The sequence below is a fragment of the Channa argus genome, chromosome 1, assembly GCF_033026475.1.
Source record: "Channa argus isolate prfri chromosome 1, Channa argus male v1.0, whole genome shotgun sequence".
NCBI lineage: Eukaryota > Metazoa > Chordata > Actinopteri > Anabantiformes > Channidae > Channa > Channa argus.
The window spans coordinates 40,639,947-40,662,078 of record NC_090197.1 but is presented as its reverse complement, the minus strand read 5'-3'; the positions used below and the strand labels follow the sequence as shown (position 1 = coordinate 40,662,078).

At 37.3% G+C, this 22,132-nt stretch overlaps 1 protein-coding gene across 1 annotated transcript; it reads left to right on the top strand.

Annotated features, from left to right (window-relative positions):
- Positions 1-667: 667 nt before the first annotated feature.
- On the top strand, positions 668-21,477 carry abcc2 (ATP-binding cassette, sub-family C (CFTR/MRP), member 2). The gene is made up of 32 exons (XM_067520566.1): positions 668-1,275; positions 3,372-3,548; positions 4,130-4,276; positions 4,361-4,501; positions 4,670-4,792; positions 5,429-5,484; positions 5,563-5,812; positions 5,988-6,172; positions 6,534-6,711; positions 6,828-7,082; positions 8,165-8,230; positions 8,468-8,605; positions 8,699-8,845; positions 8,929-9,013; positions 9,115-9,181; positions 9,281-9,407; positions 10,187-10,363; positions 10,766-10,933; positions 11,196-11,379; positions 11,612-11,747; positions 11,975-12,077; positions 12,187-12,406; positions 15,824-15,978; positions 16,310-16,465; positions 16,630-16,829; positions 17,005-17,131; positions 17,283-17,384; positions 17,489-17,632; positions 18,226-18,384; positions 18,470-18,636; positions 19,272-19,466; positions 20,858-21,477. The coding sequence occupies exons 1-32, from the start codon at positions 1,231-1,233 to the stop codon at positions 20,991-20,993; spliced, it is 4,716 nt and encodes a 1,571-aa protein (XP_067376667.1). The 5' UTR covers positions 668-1,230; the 3' UTR covers positions 20,994-21,477.
- Positions 21,478-22,132: the final 655 nt, after the last annotated feature.

The window sequence follows — 22,132 nt, the reverse complement described above, 5'->3', positions numbered from 1 at the left end:
TGTCATTTTATTTATTTATTTATTTAATTTATTGTTAAAATGTTAGAAATTGACATTCAGACATAGTCTAGAGAAATATGAGGCTGGATGAGCCTCATCAGAAGCATGCTTTGGGGTTTATGTTGAACATGGGTCTGGTAGCAATTTACCTCTTGAGGGATCTTACAAACTGGGAGAACACAGCACAACGTAAAGTTATTTGGGGTTATTATGGGCTTTCGGTTAGTTTCCTTCTCTTTAATTATCTAAGGAGCACAGTGCTTGGAAAGTCAGAAGCTTTTTTCAATGTCTCTGACTTAAATTTATAGGATATAGCATATGTTTTCAAACGCTTTTCTTGAGCAGAAAAGGAAATAGAAAGAAAGGGGGATAATGTAAAGCAGACAACACTCCTCCCACTCTCCAGATTCCCACCAGCTAACATTTGTATTTGACATTTAACATCAGCTTTTTAAAAGAAAAAATTAACAAATAACTTCAAGGCAACAACTTAATTTTAATGTTTGACTGCCTGAAGTTAAGCTGATGTGGTTTGAGTTCCGAAGGTTGTCCTGAGAAAGTGAAGGGACACAAGAGAGATGTTAAAACTTAACAGGACAGGGGTTGTAATGAGTCAATCCCCTCCCCTTGCCTAAACACATTCCTTTTTTTGTTGGGCTCTCCCCCTCAGCGGGAAAAGCACCAAAGGAATACTTGTAAGCCCCCGTGCTTGCTCTTTTTCTCTCTTACATGCCTGAAATGTTGAACTTTAGACACATCTAAAGGTTGAGGAGTGTCTGTGGGCTGGTAGAGAGCTGGACTTTTTTTTTTTTTTTTTTAAATAACTTTGACTGCAGTTGAGTTGAGTTGTTTCGTTTACACCAGGGGAACTAGAAGTGTATGCTTCTTGAAGACACCAAACAAGCCACTGAGGACTTCTAGCAAATAAAACTGAAGATCTTCACTCTACAAAATTGAGAGTCAGGCAAAATCCATCTGTTCTTTAGATTATTATATATTATATATCGTTGGCACAGAAGCGTCTTTTTCCTGCGACACAAGTTGAAAGGTAGCTAGCTTAAAAGTTTCCAGACTCAAAGTCCCTGAGAGTCACATCCTGCAATTGTCTGTGTAATTGTGCGTGAACAGTTGAGAGGTTAGGAGGGCTTGACTTGGAAGCAGTGGAAAGGAGGGTGAAAGGGGTCTGGTTGTCTAGTCATTTAAGGGGGATTGTAGCCCTCACTGTGGACCATGTGTGCTGCAGCCTTGGAGGAATACTGTGGGTCCATCTTCTGGGTGAGTTCAACCACCAGGGTTAAAACTGAATAAAGTTCATAGACACATACATAAGCAATAACCTGTAAGTATAGAGAATTACAGAAGATGGATACAATTTTTATTTATTTATGTATTTTTTGGTTTTCTTTTTTAATCATTAAACAGCAACAATCACTTTATTAAGAGAGACACACAAAAAATTATACACACATTTTCAATAGCTTCAATATCGCCAGGCTTCTGTTTTTTAAATGGGTTATATTGTATAATGTTTGAGTATCATGTTAATCTTCTGCAATGTGTGAAGGTTATTATTAAAAGTATTGCTAAGAAATATGTTCAAACACTCATGTTTTAAATCTTATAAAGTTTTATGTGACAGTTTTGTTTTCAACCTCTGTACAGAGTGAGCACAGTGAACATGTGACTGTGAATAAACATAAATTAAGACATGACTCAGCAGATCCAACAACATGACGTTTATGAGCTATTAAAATAAAACAAGGTTGTTTACTATATTCTTCAAGGCAAAACAATTGCTAGAAAACCTTGCAAGACAATGCTGAATTATTTGGGTAATTGATTGCCTGGATTAATTTTTGCAGTAAACAAATGGTGAAAATTGCCACATAATTTCAGATTCTCTGAAAAGAAGCATCTGACAATTCTTTTTTGTTTATGATGTTTGGTCAGACAAAAGACTAGAAGCCTTCTCCTCTGTGAAACTTTGATGGACAGTTTATGGTCATTATTTGTGATTTCTTAATAGATTAGAATAAGTACACGTACTTTGTTAGATGCAGCCATTGAAACTGTACTTTTCTGACTATATTCAAAGAATCTCTTGAACTGATAAAGCAGCCACTTAACATTTATAGTTATGAACACTTCCTCATGCTTTCTAAAATATAGACACATCTGTCCAGACAGTACAGATACTATACACCAATGAACATTAATACCAGCTTTTGGTTTTAATGTAAAAATATGACACATTTTATATATATATATGTGTGTATATGTATGTATATGCATATATGTATACACGTGTATATATGTAAATATATACATAAGCATATATATGTATATACATATACATACATGTATACATACATATGTATGTGTGTATATTTTTACACATATTTTTTAAATCAAACTATTAAAGAACTATAAAATGCTTATTTCTCATTATGGGTTAATGACCTGTCAGCACATAAAGTGGTCAGCTCCACCTTTACCAACAGTGATCTCTGACCGTTATTTGTTTCATTTATTTTTTTATCAATTACTGCCATGCTTTGCCAAAATTACCAAAATAACATATTGTTTAACAAAATATATTGTTTTCGTAGTGGAGAACCTTTACTTTTGTACCTTTGATAATACATCTAGATAATCTGTTTAGTACTCTTATTTAAATAAAAGATTTGAAGTGGTTATATAGGTTAATACTTGCACTTTTACGTGTGTATTAGCTTTGTGTACCACCTCGGTACACAGTCTACCACATTTTGCTGGGTGTGGGGCTGTGTAGCCACAAACTGCTCAGAGTGTTCATACTGATCCTCGTCTTCCATGACATTATTAAGACCATCAGTGTTAATGTTGTGGCTGATTGGTGTAGATCAAACATTTTCTCCTTGAGCTTGTATTGTGTGTGTAGACTAAAATTAGTACAGGCTTTATTCTAATAACAGGTTGCTTGCACACATGACTTGAGTGCTTGAAATACTCTTTCATGATTTTAAAGCTTTGCAAATGCTTTGAAACACATGAATATTTTTTGTACACTGTTAGGATAATTTGTCCTAACACATTACACTCCTCAGTGTTTAGCTCCTTCCACTCCACATTCCTGTTAATCCATTAGTGTCCATCTCACTTTCATTCTCCTCTCCAAAAGAGAAACATGCTGCTGCACAAAGTGACAGAGAATTTAATGATATGAGTCACTGTTGATAAAATCTCAGGGAGATGTGGGCTGTTTTAGTGTAGTAATATGGTTTGTTTGCATTCCCCTGCCTCTGAGACTAGTAGGACAGATCTTGATTCTTTCATTCATTCAGTGCTTTTCCTATTTGCTTAATGCATATGTGTTTGCATGTGCACTTCAGAATTCTTCGTATCTGGAAAGAGAAGACCCAGACCTCCCAGTATGTATTGAGCAGACGGTGCTGGTCTGGATACCCCTGGGGTTTCTGTGGCTCTGTACCCCATGGCATTTGGTGTACCTCTGCAGCAGGAAACATGTGACCAACAAACACCTGACTAAGCTCTACCTCTGCAAACAGGTAATGGACTCATCAAGAGAACCAAACTGTTCCTGGCTGCTCTAGAGATGCTGAGGATGCAGCAGATTGTATTTACAGTGCAACTTAGGGCCATAATTACAACAAATCTTGGTACAAGAGCCCAAAGATACAAATATTTCATTTGCCTTCTCAATCCAATGTGGTTCCCCTCCAGACATATTGTTTGATACATAACAAAAAATAGCTCATAATAATAATATCATAATTTATGTTTGGTCTTTTACAATTTATGTATTTAAAATGTCCTACATTTTAATTGGTCTTTCTCCTTTATTAAAAAAATATAGAATTTATAGAGAGCTCACAGATTAGGATCAAGTGAAAATTGTTTAAGGAATAAACGTTTACCAAGATTGACTATAAGGACAAATAAGAACTTAGTGTGTAGTTTTTAATGTTAAAAGTGACATAAGATGTCTTCTACAAATGCATTGACACTATGTAAGTTGCGTATTTGACCATAACTGCCTCTTAAATTTTTATTGTGATATCACAAAATATGTGGATTCATGTAAGAGCATGTAAGATTTTTATGTCTTACTGTTCTTTCTTCCCCTCAGCTTGTAGTGTCCCTGTTGTTCCTGACAGCCGTAGCGGGTCTGGGGGTCACATTAGGTGAAGATTACGGTCCAAGCAAAGATCCACCCTCAGCAGTTAAAAATCCTGGTGTATACTATGGAAATCCTGTTCTGTTTGCTGTCACATGGGTAAATAATATCTTCCTTTGCTGTAGCATTAAAACCAAAAGATGTTTATTGACTTTTTTTTTTCTGATATGTCGCTTGTGTTAGATCCTTCTGCTGCTTTGCCAGGAAGCAATGAGGAGGAGGGAAGGAGCAGTAGACTCAACCTCTCTTTTCATCTTCTGGTTGCTACTTGTTCTGTGCGACATCTTTCCCTTCCAGACCCTTCTGCGAGAGGCACTCAGGCTGGTATGAGCAGAAAAGTTATAAATAAGGAATTCAGCAGAAAAATATCATTAATACACAGGCATATTGCAATAACTTAATGAATTGTCGATGTCCATGTTTATCAGCATATTTACTTTTGCATTTTCATCACCTTTAAATGCTTTTTCTCCACTCTTCTTTGACCATCAGGGAGAAGTCAAGGATGTCCCTCGTTTTTGCCTTTTCTACATTAGTTTTGCACTGGAATTGATAGCTCTTGTCCTGTCTGCTCTGGCGGATATCCCTGTTGAAACCAAGGAGCTTGCAAAACAGGTATCTTTTTATGTATTCAATCCTTAAGTTATTATGACTTTTTTTTTAATATGAAGGGAAAGGTGTCCAATATGGTGGTGAGACCAGCGATGTTGTACAGCTTAGAGAAAGTGGCACTGTAGAAAAGACAGGAGGCAGAGCTGGAGATAGCAGAGCTTTAGAGCTTAAGATGTTGAGGTTCTCTTTGGGAGTGACGAGGATGGACAGGATCAGGAATGAGGACACCAGAGGGACAGCTCATGTTAGATGTTTTGGAAATAAAGCCAGAGAGGCCAGACTGAGGTGGTTTGGACATGTTCAGAGGAGAAACAGTGAATATATCAGTAGAAGGATGCTGAGGTTGGAGCTGCCGGGCAGGAGGTCTAGAGAAAGACCAAACAGCAGATTTATGGATGTAGTGAGAGAGGACATGAAGTTAATTTGTGTGAAAGAAGAGGATGCAGAAGACAGGGTTAGATGGAGGCACATAATTCGCTGTGGCGACCCCTGAAAGGGAACAGCCGAAAGGAAAAGAAGATTTATTTTTTATATATTCAATTATTGATCCTTTGAGCTTGTGACAGATTTTTGCTGAGTCTTCAGCAGCATAGTCTGTGAACATATTAAAAAAGTTTGTTAATGTTTTGATACATATAGAATCCTGAAGCAGGTGCATCATTTCTGAGCAGAATCACTTTCAACTGGTTTCACAGGTAAATAAGAAAGTGCTACAATTCAAATTCTAGCAAACACCCACATGTGTATGCCATAACTTCTGTTTGTCTCTCTAGTATGGTGGTGAAAGGCTACAAGCAGCCCCTGACTCAGGAGGACATGTGGGAGCTGAATGAGAAGGACAGTACAGCCTACATCAACCAGCGATTCCAGAATTTCATGCAAGCAGAGTTGGGTGCAGCTCGGGTTCGCTTCCAACAAAAGTTGATACGCAAAAAGAATGCAAACAAAGTACTGGCAGCAGCCTCTCAAAATGACCTCTCCAACGGTCTGGGGAAAGGTGTCAGTCACGATGTGCTGATGATGGTAAATGGCAGACAAAAACCTTTAAAACACATATATACTACATTGTTTTGCAATTCAAATGTATTTTATTTCTTGTTAAACCATTGATTATCTATGTGGTCCTCCAGATTTATTGCTGATTAATTGCAGCCTACCGTGTTCTCAAAGACAATGATGAAACAATGTTTTTCTATAGGAGGAAATAGGAACAACGGAAGATAAAAAGAAAAAGAAAAAAGACGCAAAGGAACAACAGGAGAACTATCCCAATTCATGGCTGATCCGAACCATTTATAGGACCTTTAAAGGGCTTCTGTTAGAATCTGCCTTCTACAAACTTCTACAGGACCTGCTGGCTTTTGCAAGTCCTCAGCTTCTGAAGTGAGTCAGGTTTAAAATAAAATCCCGTATGTTCGGGATATTTTCAGTGAATTCCTGCAGCTGTCAGATTTTTCTAAACCTTCCGAGTGTCAAAATCTTTTTTTTTTCTTTTTGAAAAATATGGCAGTTATTCCCAAAATCTGTAAATAGACATAACATGTTATGTAACCCCCTGTTAAAGATCTAATCTTTAATTACTAAGGTTCTCCATGTTTATTAAACATGAGTTGATATTACGAGTGTCTGAAAGCAAAAGAGAAATGATGAGGGAGGAAGAAAAGCAGATAGGATACAAAAGAGAGAATATAGCAGCATGTGTTGAGCTGTGTCATTGCCTACAGTATATGTATTTATTTTCTAGATTGATGATCTCCTTTACTCAGGACACATCCAGCTATACCTGGGAAGGGTATTTGTATGCAGTGCTGTTGCTAGTGGTGGCCATTCTGCAGTCTCTCTTCCTGCAGCAGTACTTCCAGCGCTGTTTTGTGCTAGGGATGAAGGTTCGCACTGCCCTCATAGCTGCCGTGTACAAAAAGGTAAAACAGGAGTGACCTCACAATGACAAAATATTCCTTTATAGATGACTATCTCGTTTCCAATCATGTGTTGACAGAATTATTGTTATCATTAACCTCTTTGTCTCTTTTCTAAGGCGCTGGTGGTGTCTAATGACACTCGTAAAGAGTCAACGGTCGGGGAAACTGTGAATCTGATGTCAGCAGATGCACAGCGCTTCAATGATGTGACCAACTTTATCCACCTGCTGTGGTCCTGCCCTCTGCAGATCATCCTGTCTATTGCCTTCCTTTGGTTGGAGTTAGGACCTTCAGTGTTGGCGGGACTGGCAGTCATGGTGCTAATGGTGCCGATCAATGGGCTGCTTGCCACAAAGGCCAGAAAGATCCAGGTCAGTACAATTATACACACATACAGGTTAGTTGTTACAGGTCTGGTGTATATACCAAGAATTTTACTTTTAAATTGTATTCATCATCAAAGTTATATCCATACATAGAGTGAAGAATGTGTTAAATCCTTCCAATACAAAACTAATAACATGTTATTACCATACATTTTAATGTTTTCAATATGTTTGTATGTACTGGGCCATAGGAGTTTAACAGTACTTTAAGAGCAAAATAGTAATGGCTATAATACATTTTCAAGGTACTCATGGACCCTTAAAATATGAACAACCAACAGTTCGACATCAAGTTCTTATTTGTCCTTACAGTCAATCTTGGTAAACATTTATACCTTAAACAATTTTCACTTAATCTGTGAGCTCTCATTCCATTTTACTGGATTCATGCTGAATGTCTCTTCTATATTTAGACCACACTTAAGAAACAGCAGGAAGAGTGAGGCTTTTCAGCTCTTGTCTCTTCATTATTCTGATTATTTATATAACACAGAAAAAATATTTTTCCCAATAAGATGATAAACAAGAATGTTTTGAAAGTCCTAAATTGAAATGAAAAAGTTAAAAATAAAACTCATTAGAAACTTTTGACTGTCTGTTTTAAAAGCTAATGAACAAAAATCTAATGAATTACACTGTCAGTGAAATTGTGCATATAGGGTACATTATCTCTAAAATGTAGAAAGTTTGTGTAAAGGTTATTGAAGTTGAAAGCAATAAATAAGAAACAGCAAGAATGATGCATACTGTATGTAATGGTTTTGCAGTACCTACTGCTGTTTTTTTTAATACAATTAATCATGTTTTCAGATTGTAAAGTGCAATCTTGCATAAAGAAGGGGTTAAAAAGGGTCAAATGAGAGATTTCATAAAGTGTTGATAGTGTTGAATGATAAAGGTTGGTTGTGTGGGTGGCAGAAGAAGTTACATTCAATTTATATTCTTAATATTTTCTACCTATGCCAAATACTGCACAAAGAAAAAAAAAACACTCCACTATGTATGACAAATCTAAAACATTACTTTTGATAACACTTTGCTTTCTGATTTACATAATCTCTTTTCAGATAAAGAACATGGAGTTCAAAGACAAGAGACTGAAAATAATGAATGAAATACTTAATGGAATAAAGGTGAGCACTTGATTTAATTCTTTCAGAGTTAATAGTTCACCATCGCTGGTTAATTATTACTCTGCTATTTGTGTGAAGATAGTTGAAACCAATTCTTGGAGTGTGGATGACTCTAGGTTTTCTTCAAATGAAAGACTTTTATGTCACAGGAAAAAGCTGAAATGTTAATCCTCAGAGTTTTTCATTATACTGCATTCACCACTTTCCCACCCCTCATTGTCTTTCACCTTCCACCAGATTCTGAAGCTGTATGCATGGGAGCCCTCCTTCCAGATGCAGGTGGAAGACATTAGGGGGCAAGAACTGAAAGTCATGAGGAAGTTTGCCTACCTGACATCTGTCTCTACCTTCATCTTCAGCTGTGCTCCGGCTCTGGTGAGTTTTTCGAGCCTTCCTTGAAAAAGACAGGAAGCAGCGGGCCAAGGATAATGTTTGATTAAGTTTTCCTTTTTCACTGTCATTTTGCAGGTTTCTTTGGCTACATTTGCAGTGTTTGTAGGAGTGAGCACAGACAATGTGTTGACTGCTGAGAAAGCATTCACTTCCATCTCTCTCTTCAACATCCTCCGATTTCCCCTCGCCATGCTGCCCATGCTCATTGCTGCCATTGTGCAAGTAAGAGAACAACAATCAAACTTTACGTGCACACATATCAAAGCTATACTAAAAGCTCACTAACCTCTTCTCTGACACTTCAGACAGCAGTGTCTAAGAAGCGCTTGGAGAAGTTTCTGGGAGGTGAAGACCTTGAAAGTGATATTGTGCGCCATGACCCCAGTTTCAGTACGTTCATCTGCATTTACATTTCTTCTTCCCCTGAGCAGTGAAGCTTATTTGCCAGTTTGTTCATCTATCACATGTCTCAATCTGTTTTCACCTGTTAGACTCTGCTGTTACTGTATGTGATGGTTCCTTTGCTTGGGATAGAGAAGCTGCTCCTCTGCTGAAAAAGTACGTTATATTACATAGTTGAATATTATGCCGTATGGCTGCAGGACTTTGTATTTGTACCCTACTGTATTTACAATATTGGACGTTTGCAATTGCCAGTGTGTCCTTGGACATCAAGCCAGGCCGGTTGGTAGCAGTGGTGGGAGCTGTTGGCGCAGGAAAATCTTCTCTCATATCAGCTCTCCTGGGAGAGATGCACAGCACCAAAGGCTTTATCAATATTCAGGTGACTCCCTTATTTCTGTCCTGATATCTGCTTTACAAAATATCCATTTAGCATATAGTATAGAAACTCTGTTATATTTTATATGAAATACTTAAGTTCAGGCTATTTTATGGTTATAATGACCTGAAGGGATTAAAGTATATATTCAGTTCTCTTCAGAGCACAAAAGATTATTCAACTCATGATGTAAATACTTCAGGATGGTTTATCATCGTTTGCATTTGAGGCTATAAAAAAGAAAATCAGCCAAAGCCTTCATTTTTTCACTGAATTCTTTTGATGATTAAAAAATTGAATAACTATATGGCAGTAGTTACTCATCTATACAGTGTTTACAACACAAGCATGGAGTGAATGAGAAAAACAAAAACATGAATATACATACAGTACATACAGTGGTGAAGTGGCTCTGTTTATGTTTCAAGAATGCTTCATAATTCGCTGTTATTAAGGCTACAAGTTACTGAGAAACCAGCTTTTTGAGATAAGCTCTGATATTACACTTGCATTACAACCGTGCATACAAACGTACCTACATTACCCTAAGACCTAGAAAAGTTAAGTTTACAATTAAGAAAGCTGCTGTACATACAGTGTAAATGTAGGTTAATGGTTAATTTTATCTCAAAAGATTGCTCCTGATCTTCATATAAGAATAGTATAAAGCCTTTACTTCACTAACTCGATTTTGTGAGTCCATCAGCTATAGCTTTGTAAATTTTCAATAGGCAAACAAATAAAAAAACTTTCCATCTGACCCTTAATGTCTTTCTGTCCAGGGTTCTCTTGCCTATGTGCCACAGCAAGCCTGGATTCAAAATGCAACTCTGAGGGATAACATCCTGTTTGGTTGTCCCAATGAGGAAAGCAGGCTTCAGCAGGTGATAGAGGCCTGTGCCTTAGCCCCTGACCTGGAGCTACTGCCTGGTGGTGACCTCACAGAGATTGGAGAGAAAGTAAGTTTTATGCATTCAGTACTGTAATGCTTAAGACAATATGAAATCTTTCATCCTTGGTCAAATTGCTCTTTACAACCACTGTATTTTGCAACCTATATACTTGTAAGTAAGGCAATGTGTGCTTTGTGGTTGCTTTTAACTTGCAGAGAGTAAAAACTGATTCAAAAATTCAAAAAATTATTTTATCAAAGCTGTGTTATTGTTGCATAGAACTGTAAATCTGTTTCTGAGGGCAAGCTTGAAAAAGGCAGGCTTATCAGCTGTTAGGCAGCATTACATTGATGAAATGTTTTGTCAAAAATGTAATAAATAAGGAAACATGAGTACCATACTGAAACAGCATTTAGAGAACCTCTGTATTCTCCTAGATTCTTGTATGTTCCTCTCCTATCTTCTCAGGGTATCAACCTCTCAGGGGGTCAGAAGCAACGTGTGAGTTTGGCCCGGGCAGCATACAGTCAAGCTGATATTTATCTGTTAGATGACCCTTTGTCTGCCGTAGACTCTCATGTAGGAAAGCATCTTTTTGATAAAGTGATTGGACCCAATGGAGTTCTCAAAGATAAGGTTTGTGCTGATCAGTATGCAGGTGTTTCATTTCAAAAGACCTTCTATTTGAATAAGATATGATTCTCTGCAAACTGTGTAACACTGGTAGCAGGCAGTTCAGGATAAAAATGTTTTCTTCGTCCAAATTATTTACAGTATGAAAAGTGTGCACTTAAGTAAATTCAATAGCATGCTGATTTATGTTGCAGGTTATCTTTTCATATTTCATTGCTCCCAATGAATTTTACATCTGAAGCTCAATGCATATTGTTCTGTACAGACTCGTATCCTGGTGACCCATGGAGTGAGCTTCCTGCCTTACGTGGACGAAATAGTGGTCTTGGTGAATGGGTGTGTTTCTGAGATTGGATCTTACAACAGCCTTCGTGAGAGCAGAGGAGCTTTTTCTGAGTTTCTAGACACATATGCCAAGGAGCAAACTAATCAGACCCTTTCAGAGTCAGGTAATTATAAGTTTTTTCTCACTGAGTCACTTGCAAAAAATCATGCACCTTTTAACCACAACCAAACATGTTGGCTACTATGTTATTATACTGTATACAGGTTGGCTAAGGCTTTATTTGCAGCAGATATAAATGCATAAGTGCAATGATTTTATGCCTATAGTGAACAATTTATTGTACAATACATTTTGTAAAGTGTAGAGTCAATGAATAACAGACTGTATTTTTACAGATCGTTGCCAGGAAACTATAGATGTAGAGCTCATCCCTGAAGGAGACGACAATACACTTGATTCACCTTTAGAAGACACGGTGTCTGTCACACTCATGCGAGAAAACAGTATCCGCCGCAGCAAGCGCCAGGGCAGGTTAGAGCACAGTGTCAGTGACAAGTGTTGGGTGAGAATATAGAAGAACAGCAGGTGTGTGTGTATGTGAGTGTGAGAAGAGGATTATTGTGAAGGCAGTGGGCTTCCTTTAGGATACACTTCAATCGCAAGCCACTGATGGCTGAAAAGTATTTTTATGTTTTATTTATACTTGAGGTATTTTTTATTTCGGTTTTCTTATTTCATCTGTTGTGTCCTTTTTTCAGTGTCAGATTAAGAAAAAATTGTTCTTTAAAGAAATCAGAGCGCGTTGATGAATCCAACAAAGGCCAGAGGCTAATTGAGAAGGAAGCTATGGAAACAGGACAGGTAATCTAAGTTCTTGTACTGCCTAAAACGTTTTAGTTGCACATATGATGCGCACTTAAACCCTGAAAATTATTGTAGGTCCCTGAGCTATGTTCTTTCTCTGATCCAGGTGAAGTTCTCAGTTTACCTCCAGTACCTGCGTGCCATGGGATGGGGATATGCCATCATGGTTTTCGTAGTTTACTTCATCCAGAACGCTGCGTTCATTGGGCAGAACCTGTGGCTCAGTGAATGGACCAATGATGCAGTGGTTTACTACAACAAGACATACCCTGCCTGGAAGAGAGACATGAGGGTGGGAGTGTTTGGAGCTCTGGGAGTTGCACAGGGTAACCAAACAGTTACATTCCACTATTTTTTTGCTGTTGTGGATCAAAGTTGTTTTATAGTATTTTCCATGCAGTCTGGCCAATGTGTTTCCATGCATCTAACATAATATAGTCTTAAAGGAATAGTTCATTTTGTCATTTTATAAAATACATTTATTGACCTTTTTAGTTTTCTCTATATTTGTGTTGTGTGAGCTGAAGAGATATGAAAAATATATCCAACTTAAATGTTTTCACCTGACCTCAACACAGTTGTCCAAGGACCTTACAAAATACCTTATATCCATTAATATTGGGTTTGATTACCTTTAGAAAGATGCCATTTATGACAATATGCATCCTTGTGTTTGCTTTTTAGGCAAATCTATTTTTTAAATTATATATATATATATATGTATATATATATATATATATATATATATATGTATATGTATATATATATATATATATATATATATATATATATATATATATACACACACACATACATATGTATATATGTATATGTGTGTGTGTGTATATATATATATATATATATATATATATACATACACACATATATATATACACATACATACATATATATATACACACACATATATATATATATATGTGCCTTTTTTGCTGTTCAGGGGTCGCCACAGAGAATTATGTGCCTCCATCTCTGTCCTCTGCATCCTCTTCTCTCACACCAACTAACTTATTGTCCTCTCTCACTACATCCATAAATCTCCTCTTTCATCTTCCTCTAGACCTCCTGCCTGGTAGCTCCTACCTCAGCATCCTTCTACCAATATATTCACAGTTTCTCCTCTGAACATGTCCAAACCACCTCAATCTGGCCTCTCTGACTTTTTTTCAAAACATCTAACCTGATGTCCTCATTCCTGATTTTGTCCATCCTCGTCACTCCCAAAGAGAGCCTCAACATCTTAAGCTCTGCTACCTCCACCTCTGCCTCCTGTTTCTTTTTTTAGTGCCACTGTCTCTAAGCTGTACAACATCTCTGGTCTCACCACCGTCTTAAACACCTTTCCCTTCATTGTCGCTGATACTATTTTATCACACAACACACCTGACACATTTCTCCACCCGTTCCAACCTGCTTGCACTCGCCACTTCACCCCTTTTCCACACTTTTTGTTGCTCTGAACCATTAACCCTAAGTACTTAAAGTCGTGCACCTTCTTCCCCTCTGCTCCCTGTAACCTCAATGTTCCACTTGGGTCCCTCTCATTCACACATATGTATTCTCTCTTGCTGCGGCTAAGCTTCATTCCTCTGTTTTCCAGAGCAGACCTCCATTTCTAGATTTTCCTCCACCTGCTCCCTGCTCTCACTACAAATCACAATGTCATCTGAAAACATCATAGTCCGTGGAGATATCTGTCTAACCTCATCTGTCAGCGTGTCCATCACCAGAGCAGCACCAGAGCTGATCCTTGATGCAGACCCACCTCCACCTTGAACTCCTCTCTCACACCTGCAGCAAACCTCACCACGGTCTTACAGCTCTCATACATGTCCTGCACCACTCTAACATACTTCTCTGCCACTCCAGACTTCCTCATACAACACCACAGCTCCTCTCTCTGCACCCTGTCATACGTCTCTAAATCTCTAAATCTACGAAGACACAATGCATCTCCCCATGACCTTCTCTGTACTTCTCCAGTTTACACACATACCTTAAGACTGTAATCTTCTCTTCCAAAAATCGGCAAGAAAGTGGTTTTGCCTTCATTCAATCTTGTTTCATCCAAATGTATCTTCTGTTGTTTTTATACTGATGCCCAAAATAACTCTTTCATTAGTGCTATGTTTTTAGCAACTGAAAGTAATTTTCATATAATTTAAATCCAATTGTCTTTGGAGACAGGATGAACTTTGTCACGATGTTTGAAGAAATTAAACTGGGACAAAAGAAGACTAACACTAAACAGCAGGGAACAGCACAACACAAGAGCTTGAACTAATGCTGTGCTGTTGTCATGTTTGCTAAAATTAGGATTGTGAATTACTGATTGAATCTTCAAGAGATTCAAATATATATTTATGTTTAATGGGAGAATTGTTATCCTTAAAAATAACTATTCATTAGTGTCAAAAAAGACAAACCTATAATTGATTATATTTTTGTACCATATTATATTTACATCCTTGTAGCACTTTTGAGGTGTTATCACCAATTGTTTTATTTTTTTGCAATTGTACTGTTGAGACACACAATTGTACATTGTCACCTTCCAGACACTGTTGCATTTAAAATCCTTAACTGATAATATTAAGGATACAGTGTATTTGATAAAACATACAAAAAATATATTACATTATAAGGATGGATAGCATTCAAATTCCATAGTTAACTGGAATTATTTGTTAATAGGAACGAGCTTTTAAAAGGTTTCAAAAGCTTTTAGTAATGATCTATCAACATATGATATTTCAGTTGTAAGAATTGCCTAAATAAAATTCTAATCCCACGGGGAATGGGACATGAAATGGTATGATAATTAACTCTTTCATTCCAATTATATTTACAATTCAGGACAAAAAAAAGATTTGTGCACAGATGCATTTTAGGTGATCTTGAGCAGAGCAGACTAAATTCTTACATTTTTTCAGTCAGGAGCTTTGTGAAAGGGAGTTTTTCTTCCCCCATTTTCTCTCTCCACATGCCGTAGCACATCTCAAATCATGTTCAGCACAGCTCAGTGAATCATACAATGCATTGTTGGAGATTTAAATCTGTTTTTCACTCAACTGTAGATGTTTCTTTCTCACTGGTATAGCATGGAAGAAGGTGATAATCTTGGTTTATACAAACAGTATTTGCATATTACTGCACTGTTTTACCAACCTGGCAAATATCATAAACCCAGTACCTACAAAGGAGGGTTTTCTTGTGGCAAATTAGAAATAGATAATAGATGATAGATGGTTATTTTAATGTCTTGCATTGTTTTCATCATAATTTTATTAAATTAAAGATGCATCAAATAAAAGAACAGATCAGTAAAACAAAAGCATTTGATAACTTTAATTGAGCAGTAATTGTTTCAAAAGGAACTTTACTAATGCAACTGCTACTATTAATAAAAATACTAATACATTTTGAAATTGGTGTTTATAGCAAAATAGCAAAATGCAGGGATCAGTAATAATATTGCAAAACACTGGACAAATAACCAGCAACTGCATTTGAGGCTTGTTCAAGGATAGGACAACCTAATGCTGCCTGTAGATGTATGAGTTTTTTAATTAATTCCTTGTCAAATAAAAGAACAAAATGATTAATGACTTAAGGTCACACAACAAGAAGGGTTAAGCTTACTTTGCTGTTAGTGTATTTTGACTTCTGTCCCATCATTCCAATGGTCTGGTAATATGTTTATAAACCTTTTGCTTTTGTCACAGGCCTCTTTGTGTTCTTTGGTACACTAATCATGGCTAATGCAGCGATCACTGCATCTCGTATCCTGCATTCAAGGCTGATTAACAACATACTGCGTGTTCCCATGGTATTCTTTGACACTACGCCAATTGGCAGAGTGGTCAACCGCTTTGCAAAGGTACATATTTTTCCTATTTACGCTTTCATTCCTTTCCTTATTTTTCATGTTTAATACTTAGATACTTTTGAAAAAGTCATTTTAGGAAGGTAATTTTAAAAAGTCTGAATCAATTCAGCTGCTCACTGTGAAATGTGGAGTTAAAGCAATTTCACTGCTCAAACCATTTTTTATCTCAGTACAAAGAAAAGAGTCAGTATTTTTGCTGATCAACTGAACTGTATTTTCTAAAAATAGGCAGGTTTATAGTTGGATTCCTACAACACACTCATAGCCACTCAAGTTTTTATAAATTAAGACTAATGTCTGTCTTCTAACACTGGTCCTTAAGGACATTTTCACAGTGGATGAAACCATTCCTCAATCATTTCGTTCCTTGCTCATGTGTCTCCTGGGTGTGCTGGGGACACTCTTTGTCATCTGTTTGGCTACTCCCTTCTTTACTATCATCATCATTCCTCTGGCCTTCATCTACTACTTTGTACAGGTAAGCTGAACAGTATAGAACAATACAAATTAAGATTTAAAAAAGAGAAAAGAGATGTACAGATATTTTTTTTAACTACCAGAGAAAAATGCAGAATGAATAAAAATCCAATTAAGGTTTTTACTATTTGCTCCTGATTGGAATTGCATTCTTTCTATTTCTAGCGCATTTATGTGGCCACTTCAAGACAGCTGCGTCGTCTCGACTCAGTATCTCGCTCTCCTATATACTCCCACTTTGGTGAGACGGTGTCAGGACTGTCAGTGATAAGAGCCTACGGCCATCAGGATAGGTTTCTTAAGCACAACGAAAAAACGATTGATGAAAACATCAAGAACGTCTACCCATGGATAGTGTCAAACAGGTCAGGTATTGAGCATTGAGCAATTGAGGTATTGAGCATTGAGCAAGTCCACCTGCAAACAGAAATCATCAACGAATCCAAGCAAATTATTTTTCTGATGGCGTGGTCACTGTGATTGTTAAGGACACCATTAAGCTGGTGTGTGTATTTTTATGTGGGTTTGTTTACATTACAGGTGGCTAGCTATTCGTCTGGAGTTCCTGGGAACCCTGGTGGTTTTTTTCGCTGCTCTGTTTGCTGTTATTTCCAGAAATTCTCTGGACAGTGGCCTGGTTGGCCTGTCTATATCCTACGCCCTCAATGTTAGTCACTGTCACACTCAACCTCTCTTTACACAAACTGCAGATAACGATAATATTAGTGGTAATTACAATATAGCATTATAACTCATAATAAGGTGCAATAATTTTAACAATGTAAACAAAATCCTCCCTTCCATTTGGGTTGTTACAGGTAACCCAGACCCTCAACTGGCTAGTGAGGATGACATCGGAGCTGGAGACCAACATTGTAGCCGTGGAGAGAGTGAGCGAGTACACCGAGATAGAGAATGAGGTATGTTAAATTGAGAGCTTTTCTGTACACGTACATTTATAATCATTTGGCTTTCCAACATCTACCCAATTACACACCACTTCTGCCTGTCTGCCCATCTGCAGGCCAAGTGGGTAACTGACACTCGGCCTCCAGAGAAGTGGCCTGAAGCTGGAAGGCTACAGTTCGAAAACTACAAGGTTCGTTACAGACCTGGATTAGACCTGGTGCTGCATGGAATCACCTGTGACATCAACAGCACAGAGAAGGTCTGTACGCAGATGTGTGAGTGTGTGTGTGTGTAATCTATAATGTGTGCAAATTCAGCAAACTATTTCCAAACTAAAGAGTTCTGTTTAGCCCTGTAGCTGTTATGCATCTATATCACAGTCAGTAAAAAAATTTAAATACATAACCTCAGGTGTAAAAAAACATAACAGGTTCATCATTAGACTTAAATGTAAAACACTGGCAAAATTGAAACTTTGAAGTCCATTTTAGCAGACTAATATGATGCAGTATCTGCAGCATGTACAGATGATGGCGTACAAAAGTATAAGCTTCTTATCAAAGCCACTGTCCAAAAGCAGAGATGACCATAGTTTCTAAATAATCAAGGTTTTTTTGTCTTGTTTGTTTTACTTGCTGTATTGTCTTGTGTTAGTATTATGTTAGTCGATGTTATGACTGGTGGGCATGCATCCTCTGTGACAGCTTGTTTGTGCAAAAATTTATTTTTATGGATGCAAACACATTGTGATTAGAAAAAGTTGGTCCGCAGTGCTACTTTTGTATAAAGCCTACATGAAAATATGTCAACAATTGTGTTTTACTTGAAGTGCTCTGTTCTTATTCTGTGCAGATTGGTATAGTGGGCCGCACAGGAGCTGGAAAATCAAGCCTGACAAACTGCCTGTTTAGAATTATTGAAGCTGCTGAAGGTCGAATCATCATTGATGGCATAGATATCTCCACAATAGGTCTGCATGACCTGAGAAACAGGATTACAATCATACCACAGGTATGTACAAAAAACATCAACACAAAGACATACAAATAATTCAGTTTTAAATGGTACACTAACTCATGCAAACTTGTGACCATAGGATCCAGTGTTGTTTTCCGGGACTTTGAGGATGAACCTGGATCCATTTGACAAATTCACCGATGAGCAGATATGGAGAGTGCTGGAGCTCTCTCATTTAAAGGATTATGTAGCGGGGCTGCAGGAGGGACTAAAGCACGAAGTCTCAGAGGGGGGCGAGAATCTCAGGTGGGCCATAAAAATAAATAACTGTTCCACTGTTCAAATCTTTCACATTCCAAAAGGTTAAATACACACCAAACATCTGATGACTATGTTTGCTTTGAGGCTGAACCCGTTTACTTGTTACTAGTACTGTCACAAGGTACACAAACATACCACCAACATACAGTTGAATTGAAAACCTGTAAACATACTGCGCAGATGGGACACAATTCATCTATCTACATTTTACATGAACTCTCTAATACACCGTTAGCTGAATCTTATCCGATCCTTTCAGTGCAATAATCAAGTGGAGGAGCTGGAGTGTTTAACTGTTGATTAGGCGTATTTGATGTTGTTCTATATGCCATCTTAAACACTTGCTCTCATGATTCATTGTGTCTTTTATTCATCAATCATGTTTGCATAAGCATTTGCAGATAATTACCTAGACATTAAACTTGTGGTGAGTGTTTGCACAGTGTAGATTTAATGAACAGTCAATATATGACCCCCACACTGCTTAAGTGTTTGTGCCAGTAGATCGAAATGTTCTGTACCACTGTACCACTGAAATTTTTCCTTTTGTAGTACATTTGTGGTTTATATGGGTGTTTAAAAACAGTTTGTAACATTACCAAATGTTTCCCTATTTTCAGTGTTGGGCAGAGGCAGCTGTTGTGTCTGGCCCGTGCACTTCTGAGAAAATCTCGTATTTTAATTCTGGATGAGGCCACAGCTGCTGTTGACTTGGAAACAGACAACCTGATTCAAACTACTATCCGCAAGGAGTTCTCACACTGCACTGTTCTCACCATTGCCCACCGCCTGCACACCATCATGGACAGCTCTAGGTGAGTTAGTGTTTATGTTTTGGCTAAACCCTCTGCTCCTGTACATTCGTTTCATTTTGTGCTTGATTTGAAGCCCACAAATGGGACCTTAAATGGGATATATTCAATGCATACAATCAAGAATGACATTTTCATGTGGGTTTAACCCTTGTGCCCTCCTCAAATTTACTATACTCTGGACACTTTCAGGCAAAAATGTACATGCACAAACAAACTGCTAATAAATCATCATACATGAATATATTTTCTGCTTTTTTAAAATAAATCACTTACACAACTTCAAACCTGCTTCGAACCTGCTACCAAACATTAAATAAATTCAATCAATAAATCAATTAATCAGTCACTCACATTTGAGGTCCCTTGGTAGTCACACACCTCCATAAATTGTTTTTTTGCCCTTTCGGTTTATCCGATGAGTTCAGGGTCGCCACAGTAGATCATTGTCCACTTGTGGATTTGGCACAGTTTTTACATCGGATGTCCTTCATGACGCAACCCTCCCCAATTTTTACTGGGCTTAAACCAGCACTGCACAGCTGGGGTGGGCTGTGGGGATTTCAGTGTCTTGCCCAGAAACACTTATATAGCTGAGCTGAGACCAGGGATCGAACCACTGACCCTGTGGTGCGTGGATGACCTTACCACTGATGACCTTAGCCTTACCACTGCCTTCATTATATAACAAGCAAAAGTACAACAATTTCATTCACCGCCTACAATAGGAAAACAGTTGAATTTTAGTTAAATATAGTAAAAATATCAGATATCACTACTTTTCTTCAATATGAAATGCTGAATATAATGAATGCATGGTTTTATACTATAATGAAAGTGAGATTTAAAAATTTAGTTTCAATGGGAGTTAATGAGGCATTTTTGGCCACAAAGGTGTCCAGAGGGATTTTCTGGCACTACATCAAAAATACTAATGCAATCAAAGTTATTTGTAAGTGAATTTTGGGTGGAAAAAAGCAAAAAATACTGATGTGGGATGATTTCTTAGCAGTTTTTTGTGTGAATATTTGTGCCACGAAGGTGTCCTGAGGGTGGAAAGTGAATAGAGTATAAATGAAATGTAAAAGTAACAGACACTGGATTGAAAAGATTTTGCTAAAACAAAAGTCATGCCAAATCATGCCAAAAACTGTAACTAAGCCAAAATTATCACCAAATTAAAAAATAAAGGTGGCACACGGGTTATACTTATTATTTATACAAATATATTAATTACAATTATATTACAATGCATTAGGAAAAAATGCCAGATTATCAGTCAGTCCTTTGGTTAAATAACAAGCATTCTCCTCCCCACACCTTCCCTTCTTGTTTATTACCTGAAGTGACTTCCTTTTCAAATGCACATTTCTTCCTGTGTTTCTCTTCCACAGGGTAATGGTACTTGATGCTGGTAAAATAGTGGAGTTTGACACTCCACGCAACCTGCTTGAAAAACAAGGTCATTTCTATGCAATGGCAAAGGATGCTGGGATAACACAAGCACAGGCAGAAATCACAGTTATCTAATTTTTATCTGTTATCTGTCTTATCTGTTTGTTTGTTTGTTTTAGGATAATTTAATTCTATAAATGGCTTACGTTGTTTGATTTATGTAACTCAATTGTACTTTGATATAAAGTGCAATATTTGCATTTATAGCACACAATATAAAGCACTATATTCTGTAAACTAAATAATTTTTATATATGAACAATAAATATTCTTTATGAAATAGTGTTGTTGTTTTTTTTGTTTTTTTTTTAATACAAAGAGCCACAACATTCGAGTGGAGGAGTGTTAAATGAGAAGATTGTAAATCTGTACTGTGGACATTAACATATAGCCTGCAGCTTGATTTATTAATGTCACATAAAAAATAAGGGGAATGGTAGTTTGAAGGTTGGACTTTGTTTCATGCTGACAGGCTGATTGATAGACAGCCTTTTTTTCCTGTATTTATGTATTCAGAGGATAAAAATATTTTTCTCCAAAGTGGAAAAAAACAATCAAATGTTTGTGTATTCTTGTGTCTTTGAGTCTTTATATGGAACAGTTCATCCAATGCAATTTCCTCAGTTATCTCATGAATTATCTAGAAACAGTGTTTCTGCATTAACTATGTGACTGGTTTAGAGGTGATTGTATTTATCACAGCAATTGAATTGCTTGTTTACAATTTTTGCACACTATCACTCTGCCTGGCATTTTGAAGCAGCCACACTGAATTGTTTGCAGTTTCCTAACAGCCACTGTTGTGAGGATCTTTATAGGAATGAATGTGTGTGGGGAGAAGAAATAGAAGAAGCCAGGGAGAGGCAAAGAGTCAAATGGAGAGAGAGAGAGAGAATCACTGAGAGTCAGGAAGGAGGGAGAAAAGAAAACAGATGTTTTGAGCTTGTGAAGAGAGCTGTTAGGCTTCATCCTGTTTTTGTGCCTCTAGAAGGTAAGTCGATTCCAGTATACCTTCTAATAGGCTCATTTTAACTGTACAGTAACGGCTGCAACACACAAATTATTTGCAATTTAGTGATTATTCTGAAAGTGTAACAGGTTGTACAGCGTTTCATGTCAGATGCATGTGGATGAATCACTTAGCCTGTCATATTCATGTGTAATTAAAATGAGATATTTGGCAGAATAATATTATCACTGTTGGCTTTGCATGC

Excerpts from the sequence above, each read along its gene's own strand:
- abcc2 (XM_067520566.1), top strand. The coding sequence starts at position 1,231 with ATGTGTGCTGCAGCCTTGGAGGAATACTGTGGGTCCATCTTCTGG. Across the intron at positions 9,182-9,280 it reads GCTGCTCCTCTGCTGAAAAA|TGTGTCCTTGGACATCAAGC; the intron begins GTACGTTATATT and ends TGCAATTGCCAG. Across the intron at positions 9,408-10,186 it reads AAGGCTTTATCAATATTCAG|GGTTCTCTTGCCTATGTGCC; the intron begins GTGACTCCCTTA and ends CTTTCTGTCCAG.